The sequence below is a fragment of the Protopterus annectens genome, chromosome 6.part1 (assembly GCF_019279795.1).
Source record: "Protopterus annectens isolate FY-2018-M chromosome 6.part1, PAN1.0, whole genome shotgun sequence".
Lineage (NCBI taxonomy): Eukaryota > Metazoa > Chordata > Ceratodontiformes > Protopteridae > Protopterus > Protopterus annectens.
The window spans coordinates 465,444,867-465,458,400 of NC_056738.1; the positions used below are offsets into that span (position 1 = coordinate 465,444,867).

The window sequence follows — 13,534 nt, forward strand, 5'->3', positions numbered from 1 at the left end:
GCAAAGGCTAGATTACAGTCTGTGCGTCCAGAAGTCTCTAACTCTTGGGTCAACTCTTAAGGGGTGTGTTGTCAATATGATAGATACCAGACATGGATGACTTCCTGAAGGACACTATTATGCATTTCTTGTAATTTAGTTTAATTCATGGCTTTGATACCAGTTGTTTGTGTCCGTCCTTTCTGGAGAACATGTGCATTGGTGGAGGATTCAATGACCGCCTTCTAATTTGCAATCATCTGCAGATTTAGTTAGCCAGAGGCCGCTGACATTGGCCTTGACTTCAGAGAAGTAAATGCCAAAAAGGAGCGGCCCCAGGACTGATCCCTGAGGGGCACTGCTTGTGACTGTCCTCTTTGTAAAAGTGTACTCGCCATTTCTAATTTCCTGGGTCCTGTCTGTGAGACAGCTGGCTGTCTTCTGGGTGATGGTTCGTACATAACCTCTTCAGTTTGTCCATAATGCCAAGTGGGGTATTGTGTCAAATACCTTCGTCAGGTCAAGGTAGGCAGTGTGAACCATTTTGCCCTCATCCATTGCATTAGTGACCTTTCCATAGAAGGCCACCAGGTTGAGTAGGCATGACCTGCCTGTGATGAAATCAAATTGGGCTGGGTTCAGTGTCTGGAGATTTCCTATGTCACTGAGCATTTCTATGATAATTCTTATTATGGCTTTGCATATGAGACTAGTGTGACTTCTGGGTCTTTAGTTTCCAGAATCCGTTGGTGGCCCAACTTTGTGCTGAGGGATGACTGTTGCTGTTCTCTTTAAATGAGGCATGAAACCTGCTTGAGGACTACAGTTAAATAGCTATTTCAGAGGGCCTGATAGGTCATATTTTTTGCTGTTTAGAAAGCATCCTGGGAAATTGTCTGGGCGCATTGATGCAGTGTTCTTGTCCTTAGAGAGAACATTAAGGACTTGTTCCCTAGTGATGGCAGGGAGAGTTATATTTGATGATATTTCCTGTGGGAAGGTTAAGAGAGAGAGAGAGAGGTATGAAGCTGAAGCTGAATTTGTCGGACAGTAGTGTAGGTGTCTGCATTAACTATGAGCTCTGCACACAATTGTATATGGTCTTTGAGGCTGCAGACATAGCTAAACAATGCCTTGTGGTTGTCCTTAGCCTGGGAGGCCAAATTTACCTCAAATTTGGGGTTGGTAAGCTTTATTTGTCCTCTGAGCTGTTTAGTTTGATGCGAGTGCTTTTATCCTGCTGGGTGCTGCACCTCCTCATTTTTGCCATGATTTTCTTCCTTCTGTTGTACAGCCTATTGATGTTGTGATTCCACCAGGGTGGCTTGTTTTTTTGAGTTAGTTATGTACTTCTTCCTGGCAGTTACAGCTGCCTTTATTCAGCTATTAACATACTCTTATAGGGCTTCTGTAAACAGCTTCACGTAGGCAACAGTGTTCTCATAGTTTATGGGGGCTTGAAATTTTGCCAGGTTATCATTTAATGATAGGAAATTAGCCTTAGAGTAGTTCCTGAATGTTCCAGGATTAGCTGGGATTCCAGATTTTATTTTTACTTCAAAGAAGACCATTTTTGGCAGATATTTTTTTAAAAGGGTTTCCATGTGAAGATTTATTACTTATTTTATTTAGTGACTAAGTAGTATTTCCATTTTTATGAAACCTGTTTTTTTTTTCACAATATCAGAAGTTTTTAAATGGGCAGAAAATGTTTTGCATGTGTTTAGTGCTTTTTTCTGTACGTGTGCATTGTAGATAACTGCTTTATTTCTGGCAGGGATTTTTGTATTTTTTTTTTGCTACTTTTTACAGAAAAGAGGGTGCAGTGGTAAGTGCAGGTGTGTGCTGCTTTATAACACTTGTGTGACAAGTTACCTTCTGACAGACTTATTCTCAGTCTGTGTACTGGCATTCTAACCTTTTCCTTACCTGCAGCATGGATACCTAACTCTGGTCCTGCTGATACTTCTCCCTTGTAGCTAAAAAGAAGAAACGCAATAAATCACCATTGCCTCCCTGCAGACTGACTGTATCTATTAACAAGTTAACCTGTAGTGGCCAACAGGTGTTCCTCAGGTCCTGTCCTTCTACATCACAGCCACAGAGCTAGGCCACAGAGCTAGGTGATTATAGCTACAGTAAAATTGTGCTATTATTTGTTGAATTTGCATTTTACTATTCGCACTTTTGTATGTGAAGCAGAAGTGCAGAAAACTTTGTAATACAGCTGCTTTAGAGAAGCATATTTTCTTTTATTAAGCTTGTTGCCATGGAAGTAATTTTTGTAGACCTCCTCTGTACTAAAGTTTCTTAAATTCTCAAATTTGCAATTGTGCAATTCCAATTTAAGCAACACTCAGTCTGCTTTGCTATTCGTATCAAACAGTAGTTTGATTAGTGTATCCTTGCTTAGCTGCTTTACTTTCACTTTATTCTTTCATTTGTTAACCAGGTGAGCCCAATAGATTCAGGGGCCGCCTCCTTGCAGCAGCCTGAGAGCACTGTCCATTTCAGTGACCTACTCAGAATGGTGATTGGATGACTCTGTTATAAGATGAGGTTTGTTAGCAGCTCATAGCTTTAACATCCTGTGTGAAATTTGTTTGCATAAGCTGATATCACAAATCTGAGCTGTTCCGTTTTGTTCTGTGCTGGCCATATACCCCTTTGTGCAGCCATGTTGCAGCAAACTGTGCACTGTAGAAAATGGAATAGTTTACAGTTAACAACAAAGCCCACAAAAACAGCATTCAGCATAGGTAATAGATTCTCACTCTTACCTTAAAATGTTTTGGTAAATGTTTTGTCGTATTTATTTTTAGGACAGACTTCTATTTAGAAAGATCTGGAGTATCACAGACAAAAGTTTAGTAGCACAGAGTAAGGAAAATTATTATAACATGTTTCAGTGTAATGGAGGGAGAGAGTATTATTAACATTCATACAGCTAAGTGGTTCCTGTCTAATATTTGCAACTTACAGCAAGGAGTAAAGGCTAGGAGCATCTAGTAAGTTAGATCTAGAAAACTTGGGTTTGATTCCCACTGGTCTTCATTTGTGGTTTGTGTGGCACTGAGCAAAGTAATTTAACTGGAATTTAAAGTTTTGGGCCACTGTTGAAAAGGAGTCAGGTTTGTGGTGAATGTTGGCTGCTTAAAAACAAAGTAGACACATTGGAAACCAATGAATAGCCTAGGCATAAAAGCACTCAGTGCTGAACTCTAGAAAGGATAACAACTGTTATAAATATCCTTCAGCATTAACATGTTTGAATTGGTGTTTGCTATATCTGGTTACAGTTGGGAATGCCTGTACCATTTGTTACATCATTTGGGACACATGGACATTTTGCTCACATCATGTTCCATATGGCAGAATCCATCTGTTATGATCACAGTGAACATGGGGACCTTGGCTGCATTAACAGTGTGGTACTTTCATGTTATTTAAAACTAGATGAAAGGCAAGAACATGTTACAAATTTAAACATTAAAAGCTGCAATATTTTTTTTACATGGCAGCTGCTAACCTTTCACTGGTACTGGGTGTGTTTTCTTTAGTTAAAAAGTGAGTTTCTAAGTTGCATAGAAAAAGATAGGGTTGCTGTATTATTTCACTCCTGCTTTGTCTGATGCACAGTGTTATCTAGCTTTGCTTGGATTCTGTTCACTGATTTGTCTGTTAGAAATAGTTAAAGGTGAAACATAAACTGCATTATCCTCTGTTATTGATGTAGGAGGAGAGACAAATGCAAATTATACCATGATCCCCCCCAAAACGTGCACGCTGATTGGCCAGCGTGCCCGTTGTAAATCGAGTTATACTAATGGAAAAAGGTCCGGTCGCCCGGACTTTTTCCATTAGTATAACTCGTTTAAACACTGTCTCGCTATGTTAAATGGGTTTAACATAGCGAGACAGTGTTAAACGGAGAAAGCAAGATCTCCGTTGCTTTTTAGTTCGCTATGTTAAATGAGTTTAACATGGCGAGACAGTTTAAAATAAGCAGCGGAGATGTCCGTTGCTTATTTTAAAACTGTCTCGCTATGTTAAACTCATTTAACATAGCGAAACATAAAAAGCAACGGAGATCTTGCTTTCTCCGTTGCTTTGCCCACAGCTCTGATGTACTGCGCAGGCGCGCAGTACATCGGAACTGCCGCGGATGCCAGACATCTGCGGAAGGGCAGTAAACAGGCATTATACTATGCCATTATTTAAGAAAAGTAATAGTTTCTTTTCTTAAATAATGTCATGTATAATAGCAATAACCACTTCTAGGTGTGGGTAATGCTAAATTTACCACGGTTGGCTTTGTTTGGTCCCTCGGGCTTTACCCTCGGGACCAAACCACGCCAACCGTGGGTAAATTTAGCATTACCCACACCCAGGCGTGGGTTATTGCTATAATAAATACATAAACAGACACACATTTTCTTTTCAGAGTTTTCAGTAGGTTGTAATACACACTTTTTTTTTCATCTGTTGCAGAGCCTGACATGTCCACCATGGTTTATCCAGGAGAAGAGAAGCTTGAAAAACTGACTCAGGATGAGATAGTCATGAACACTAAGGCAGTGATCCAGGGTCTGGAGACACTGAAAAATGAACATAACTCCATCTTGTCAACACTTGTGGAAACCAGAAAATGCATTGAAGAAGACCAGGATACCAGTGTGGTACAAGAGAAGTCAAGTCTTCTCCGGAAGTCACTGGATTCTATTGAACTTGGCTTAGGAGAGGCTCAGGTAAAATTGTTATTTGCTCGTATAATTACCTCTGTGTATAATCCAGACCTGAGTTGCACAGCATTCTCTTCATCATTTGTTTTCTTTGACTTCTCAGTATTCTCTAGGGTGGTGGTCTTTGTTTCCCCGTTACTTTTATGTAGACGACATTCTCATTTACCATTCGAAAGGCAGCATCTGGCAAGAATTACAGTAAAGTTTCGAAAGTTATGAACTTTGTACTGTAAGTGTTTCACTTTGAATTGCCAACTTTATATTTGTTTTGAGGCAGCATTATTTTAAGTTATTTTCTAGTGTGTAGGGGGCGCCCATTTGTGGAGTTTTATCTTACCTGGATTGGGACCTGATGTGGAAACTGTAGAACTAAAAGGAATACATGAGGCAGCAGGGTGGAAAAGAGGAGTCTGATGCCACTAGAGACTTTCCCAGGGCTAGTGCTGGCTAAAATTAGACCTGGTAGTGACCAATGTGGTTGCATAAAGCAGTGACTAACCAATCACAGTGAGCCGTGTAGTCGCAAGCGATGTGGCATGTGGCGGAGTATCCTCAAAGAAATGATCAGGAGGACCTTGTAGTAAGCTGAAAGGTGCAGGGAAATTGTAATCTTGGTAGCATTCTTGGACATGCTACCAGTGCCTAAAGCTGGCAGGGATGGGAAGGATATGATCAGTTCATTTGCAGGCTGAGGGACTGGGGACATAGTACGTAGCTTGGGGGAGTAGGTTAAGGAATAGCTGGGTGTTGTTGCAGCAAGCATTCTCTCAGCTCAGAATGGGTCAGTGGTATCAGCTATGGTTTGGAAAGATGTTAGCCTAAGTCCCTACATAAAATGCTATAATATGTGCAAAATATTATGGATAATACCTCTCATCATCTTTGCTTAGAAATTCTGGACAAAGCTAAGAATAATGGGGTGACAGTGGCCAGAAATCAGGAACTATTTTCAGATGTTACTCTTATCCACTTAAAAAAGTTAATAGGCCAATATGTTTTCCATCAGCATGCACTTTTTTGAAAAAGAAGTATGAACCTCTAATGACCAGCTTTAATCCTCAGTGATTTACTAGAGAAGCAAAACTTTTTATTAGTGGCAGAGCAAAAGTAAAAGGCAAAATCAGAGACCGTTAAGAGGCACGGGCAGAAATAATCTTACATCTCTGTGGTATCTCTCTTAATACTAACAGATGGCTCTGCACTTCTATTTAAAGTGCAGACTTGCATCTTTGAGGATGACTATTTTTCTCATTCCACAGATTTTTTTAAGCTTAAGCCTCTTAATTTCTGTTTGGTGACTTTAGATTGATGTTTTGTTTTCATTAAAGAATTAGTCTCAAGTTAGTCACCACAGGCTAGCAAGTCTGTTCTTTTTCTGTTAATATGTTCCCCTGTTAGCACAGTTATATACCAAAACATAGGCTCCTGTACCTATATATAGGTGTCCCACATACTAGTTTGCTTATGAAAGGTTCCTTTTTAAGTTGTATACACAACTTGGAAATAATTGACCTTGTGTTTCACTAAGCTTGAAGTCTACATGTTAAAAACAAAAGTCCTTTTTCATCACTAATCTGTGAGACTCGTTAATTTCCTCACCTTTACTTCGCATTTGCACACAGATGGGTGTGCTGGCTAAAATAAAGTCTAATGCATGATGGAATTTTTTACCCCTTGTGGAATTTTACTTTAGCAAGATGTCCTGTCAATGACAAATGTCTATGAGAAGAATCAGTGTATGCCCAAGGTGGACCAGAATGTTTTTAGCCTATGTTTATACAGCCATGTGGGATGTCTGCTGCATTTCCACATATATAAATTTACATCTAAAAGTGTAGAAAATGGTCATTGTCATAACCCTGCTTAACCAGGGGCCAGCAGATAGTTAAATCTTCCAGGCTAATTTATGTACTGTTCTCTTCATCAGATTAAAAAAAAGTAGTGATAGCCAAAATGAAGGGCTTCGCGTGGCCTGATGAGTGATTGCCAGCATGGCTGCCGTAACACTTGCAGCACCTTCTTCTCCCTGATTAATTCTGTGCTAAGGGCAATGGCCAACAAGGGCATTAAACAGTCACTGTTTGGTTAAAATGCTCATTACTGAATAATTTGAGTTGTTTGTTTTATATAACATTTTAGCATTTCATAGGCAAAAGTATTTGTTTTATGCAACTGCTAAAAGAAACTTTAAATGCTACCTAAAATATCAGGACATTTGGCATTTTTCATTTTTTTTTCCACAGGACACAACTAGCCAAGTAAGGGCTGTCCTCTGTAAAGATGGACAGGTTGATAATTGTAGCCATTAGGGCAAGGCAAAACGTATAGTACATAAGGCAATAACACATATAGTACATGAAGAATATAGCAAAGAACTACAGAGTTTGTGCACAATATTGGCACATTTACACAAGTTAGCAAGGTGTTTGTTATTCACTGAGACACTTGAAGTTTAATCCTTTGCAGTTGTCTAAGTAAGTGACCAATTCATGAACCAGTTTCTTAAGCTGATCCCAGTTTAACTATTACCTTTGGAGCAAATACAAGCAGATTGCTTTGAGACAGTCTCTGTGTTTGGTCCTCTCACCAGCTGTGCTTAGGCTTTGGTGTTCTTTGTGGCAGTGCATTTGCCTGACTCGTTGACATTACTTCAGCTGCCCATTTCACTTTTGGTTTTCAAGGTCAGTATTCTGAGTGTCAACCTCCTTGTCTGCTTCAGGCTTGGATATTGGTGAACTGTTAGTCCTTTACATTTTCCAGGTTAATACCCTTTGAGTCCATCTTCTTCCCAGCTTCATCCTTATTTAATGATGTGGCTGTTAGTGCAGAGCATTAAGGTTATGAGCTGTAATAAAGCTACTTCTGTAATCCAAAGTTTGATTCCCTCAGCCTCCATTTGCCTACTGTGCATCTGTTAACAAGGTTCTTAACCAGGCAGAGTTCTTGGGCAATTGAGAAATTGGGCTAGACTCTTCAGTGGTTTCCACAACCATATGCCTGCTTAACTACCTGTGATCATTGAACTTCAGGATAATAAAGGATAACCATTTTTAACCCTAGCAGGATTTCAAGTCAATTGTCAGCTCAGTCTAAATCAATCTTGATCTTAACCATGCTTATGACCTCAACTCTTAATATCTTGGTCAGTTTGTCAAGTCCCTTATCAATGATGACTTAAGTTGTTCAGGTTTAGGGTAAATTTTATTGATGCCAATGAAAACTTGACAGGATTGGGGTCAGGCTCTTGACTTGGTGTTTTGACTTTGAGCTCGTCAAATTGGCTGCTTGGAGCACACTGTTAAGGATTAAACTTTAACCCCTACCCTAATGTTCAGTGTTTTTCTTTCCCTCAAGTCTTCTGCTGTCATCCTTCAGGGAAATTCTAGCACTTGTATCAATTTACACAACAAACTGTCTTGCGCAAAAGATCAGGTCTGAGATAAGTGTCCCATAATAATTCCACTTCAACTTTAATCCCCCTGTGCTTAAATGTCAGCTGACATAGCAGATGGCTTATTACTCCCTGTATGTTAACACAAAAAAATGAAAGTTAAATTAGTGTTAACATACTCCATGTTTTACTTGACTAGCATTGTGGATCTTTCCCAGCTTGTTTAACACCTTCCTGTTTAATCACCAGATGGAGTTGAGTTATATTTCAGTTTATTGTAGTTTTCAGCTGTAAGTATTACTTTGACACTGTACCACCTTACATCCCCCTTTTCTGTTCTGACTGGAAGTGAAATTTACTTATGAAGTTGATAACAGCCTTTTTAAGACCTTCCATCCTTTCTCTGTTCAGACTGCATGTGGAACTCATAACTTGTGTTAATTTACAGCTGAGTCAGTCACTAGACATGGTATTAGCTTATTCCAGAGCTTCCACCCTTTTCCCTGGACTGAATGGAAGGAAACCCTTTTTAACTGTTTGCTTGAATTTGCACAAGTTTATAATTTTGAATTTACATTCCCTGAATCCTTATCTTCAGTCTTACATATCCTCACCATTTACAGTATGTATGTGTGTACAATCCACATGTATGTGTTGTCTGCAGAAGTGTGTAGGTACATACATGTATTATTCAGTACTAGTATTAAAAATAAATAAATAAATAAATAATATTTTCTTCTACCTCCCTGCACATTTTTGATCCATTGGTCATTCTTGCTGCATAGATGACTCTAGTAAGCATCTTGAACTCTGTACCAGCAAGTTCCTAACTCAACTCAGACTTTCTGTAAGCTTTTGAGTCCGTTCACTTGTGAAGCAAGCAAACCAGCAGCTATAAATAGTGCTGATGTATACTAGAATATGCCCTGTCTCTTGTCATACTTTCCTAATTTTGATGACTTTTGAGGATTACAAGCTTCCCAAGCAAACTTTTAACCAAATAGTAGAACGCATTGCTCTGCTGTTAGTATTCCAAGTACACTTTCAAAATTAATACTCTGCTGTTAGTATTCCAAGTACATTTTCAAAATTAATACTCTGCTGTTAGTATTCCAAGTACACTTTCAAAATTAATACAGAAGGCATTTTTTTCATTTGGCAGTCACAACTTGTAAACTAACTACTATGGACTGCTGCTTGTCCATTACTACTTAGCTGTTTGTCTTCAGTCTCCCTTGTGTAGTCAGAACCCAAGAAAGTGGAATGCTTACCCTTAGAAGACGATCGCCTTTTGTATTATGCTGTACTGAAAAAGCCGTCTCCAAACATGCTGTGGCAGTTTGAAATATTAGTAGAGGTGTTTATGTCCAGTTTTCAGGTACTCTCTTCTGTTCTGCAAACTCCACCCAGTGCAAGTTATTTTCTGTATACTAAATATACCTTATTACAGTCACGTGTATTGTCTCCTTCCTGGCTTTACTAACTGTCATTGAGGACAGTGCAGCTAAATTCCCATTACTTGCATTTAAAATTTATCTTTTTTATTATTACCCAGAGTTATATATTGGATTTATTTTTTCTTTCAAATGTTACCCTGTATTTTTCATGTTATTTTAAATGTAATGTATTGTCTACTTTGAGTGCATGTTATGGACACTCGGCATCCCGGGTTAACAGATGAAAACTAAATAAAAATAAGCATTTTCTTTTTTCTTAAATATATTTTGTAAACCTTTTTTGCCCAATAACTATTGATATACAGGAATAGCGAGGAATAACGGCAGAATGATGTGGGAAAAATTGGCCCCATTTAGACATAGATTTTCCAATTTAAATGCAGCATAGCCATTATTTTTACAAGCAATGTGTTGTAAATAACAAATACATACATGGTAAGCAGTGTGAAATTCATAGCACATAACTAAATCAGTGACTCGATCAACCTTTGCATAATTCAGAATCAGTGTTTAACTTGCACCATACCTTTGCAGAAGAGGCTGGCACTTTGTTTTTGAGAAGTCTCACTACAGTCACATAATCTGTATAGCAATTAATGGCATTCCTTACCCCAAGAGGATCCATTATTTTCCAAAAATGAGTGATGCATGCTACTTGGAACACACCTCAGAGTAATGTAGGCTTTGAGACAGGGCTGCTGCTTGTCACTGGGAGCCCATGCAATGTGCCTGCAGGTGATGAAACTATATTTATTGACCATTGACTTGTTACAGACCTTTTCCACCTCGAAAGGCATTTTGGGGGCCCCCAACAAATGTCAAAATGGGGGCCTCCTGGGCACTTCCTGTTTAAGTATCACCCTGTCACTGCCATCTCTTCTAAGCAGCCTTTTAGTTCATGCTAAAAAGTTTTAGGAGTAGAATGCACAGACTGACCTGTAGCTACAATGCACTTAAAGTATGACAGACCTGTGTACAACACTATGTTGGCTCATCTCACGAAGTGACATTCACAGTCACTGGCATTTAGTTGCAACAGTGATACATTACAATAGCTCTGTGTACAGGGCTGGACCTAGGTGAAATAGCATCATAAGCACTGCCTACTATTTCACGACCCTGCTACCTAGGTGAAGTGACATCCTAAGCACTGCCTAATGTTTCACAACCCTGCTACAACTAACACAGTTCCCACAGTACCCAAGACACACAGCAACACCAGTGTCACATCCTTAAGGTGTAACACTCAAAAAAAACAAATTTTCTTGTTATTGGGGACTCCATAGTGAGACACACTGATATCTCACTCACCAGGTTAGATAAGGAGAAAGTCACAGTCTGCTGCCTATCCAGTGTCAGGATTAGTCAGGTCAGTCATGCACTCAGGTCTCTTGGCAACAAGTACCATTGTGACGCTGTCATAACTCATGTTTGGGTGAACGAACTGAGATGTACCTCACTGGACTATATGAAGAGAGACATGCTTGAGCTCAGAGTTTGTGTCCCAGGCAGGTATGTCCCTAGCCTTGAGCAGCATATTACCCTCACCCAGAATGATGCCACAATATAAACAAAAAATGATTGATTTCAATAATTGGCTAAGTTTTTGGTGTCATTCATAGGGGATCCAGTTTCTGTCAGCCTGGGATGATTGGTCGACAGACCTCACTGCTTTGGCAGAGACTGTTTGCATCTGGCACCACTTGGCTTTTGGCTGCTAGCAAAGGCTCTTGCCTCCCCTATAGTGCCTTTTTAGGCAAGGTCTCAAAAACAAAATTGCTGACATGAAAATTGCCAACCATAACAAAATATGGGTTATGCTGTTAAACACTAGGAGCTTAAACCAAAAACTGCACACCCTGGAAGCACTTCTGTCACTGGAGGATGTAGATGTCTGTGCAGTCACAAAAACTTGGTTCAAGGCCTCAGAGAGTACCCCAGCTTTGCAAGTATACAGTGCCTTCCACACCTTCAAACTGCAAAACAAATGTGTGAGAACCAAAGGAGGCAGTGTTTCTATCAGTATTAGAGATAAATTCACCTCCCGACTAGTTAGACTGGACAACACCATGGAGTTAATCCAAGTTCAGATTACTGTGGGTAAGACATTCAAGTCATAGCTAGTTATAGATTCCCCTCCATGGATCATGATGCTCACAAGGCCTACTTGACCAAACTGGAGTCAGTCAAAATACTACCAAACACTCTGGTCATGGGGTATTTCAATTATCCCACCATCATCTGGGAAACCTAGTCTAGCCCTAACTCACTAGGGTAAAAGTTCTTTGACTTTAACTCAAATGCTCTGGAACAAATTGTTAAAACTCCAACAAGAGTGACAAACATTCTAGATCTGGTCCTCACTAACATGACAAACAGATGCATCACTGCAACTCTTGGACCCTCATTAGTTAAGTCTAACCACACATCATTTGCCTTCAAACTGGCACTAACACCAGAACTCACGAAGGACAAAGTCAGACTAAAAAACATCAACAAAGCAAACTATACCCTCCTAGGGGAAGGTATAAGTGCATTCCAAGCTCCACCCCCAGCTGAAAATGGTAACTACACTAAAGCCCTGTACAATCACTTGTATACGTGTATACACTCAGCTGATCCAGAGAGAATCAAAGCCAAGCCCCCAAGTCAAAACAAACTGACCTGGTGGACATCAGCATCAACAAACTTTACAAGAAAAGCAAAAGATTGGTGTCTAAGAAAACTAAGGGCAAGGTCCCCACAATGGAAAAGCAGCCCTACTCCGCCTCAACCAGCAAATGAGACAACACGTCAAATCTCTAAGGGTAACTTTGAGAAAAACGTAGCAATAACAGCCAAGGGTAACCATAAGGCTCTCTTACAGCTATGTACGTAGCCTAAAAGGTAGGACTCAAGCATGTGCAGAACTAGTGATCAACAGTATCACACACACTGACCCCACAGAGATAGCAAACCTGCTAGCAGACAGATTTGGCAAACATTTCACTCCTTTATCCCCTACAAACTTATCACAAACCTTGCCCCAACCCCCCACCCTACATATCTGAAGAGCAGGTCATTAAAGCCTTGTCTAAGGCAAAAAACACAGCCTCTATGGGACCAGACAACATCCCATGGTGTCTCCTAAACAAACTAAAACATGAACTAGCATCACCCTTAAGTACCTTATTCAATCACAGCCTGCTTTGTTCCTGCAGAATGGAAAACAGCAACAGTTATTCCCCTCCACAAAGGTGACTTAGCAACAGACCCAGGGAAGTATAGACCCATAAGTCTGACCAGCCTCATCTGTAAAGCCATGGACCTCTTAAATAAAGACATATGTGACCCAAACCCCGGATCCAACTCAATTTGGCTTCATCAAGGGCAGATCATGCCTATTAAACCTGGTGGATTTTCTCAAAAATGTGACCAGGGCAGTTGGCAAGGGAAATCTGTGCACACAGCTTACCTCAGCTTGGCAAAGACATTTGACACAATCCCACACTCAGGCATTACTGATAAACTTGGCAAACTGAATGTAAATCCCTTTGTTGTTAAATGGGTTGCCAACTAGCTCACAAACTGGTCACACACTACCATAGTGGGTGACTCCACATCCGCCATCAGACCTGTCACCAGTGGGATGCTACAAGGGTCAGTGCTGGACTCCTACTGTTTGGTATATACTTCTCAGAAGTTCAAGCCAAAAGTAATGGATCTGGCTGACCAAGTTTGCTGATGACTGCAAACTGGATGCAGTTATTGAATCCCCAAATAATATATGTGTACTTCAGGAGGATCTTACACAGACCAACAACTGGTGTCTTAGTCATGGTCTCAAACTGAATGCAAATAAATGCATCATCATTCCCTTCAGTAAAAACAGTGTCCCTTCACACTATCAAATTAACGGCGATACCCTATGTACTTAAGTGGTAAGAGATCTGGGATCACAAGTGGACTGCGACCTTAACTTTGAC

At 40.0% G+C, this 13,534-nt stretch overlaps 1 protein-coding gene across 1 annotated transcript in view; it reads left to right on the forward strand.

Moving 5' to 3' along the window:
- The window catches only part of KLC2 (kinesin light chain 2), a 1,052,962-nt gene that overhangs the window by 499,937 nt on the left and 539,491 nt on the right, over window positions 1-13,534 (forward strand). Inside the window, exon 3 of the mRNA XM_044075888.1 lies at window positions 4,471-4,727. Coding sequence (XP_043931823.1) covers window positions 4,479-4,727 — 249 coding nt within the window. The 5' untranslated portion in view covers window positions 4,471-4,478. The remainder of the gene's footprint in view (window positions 1-4,470; window positions 4,728-13,534) is intronic.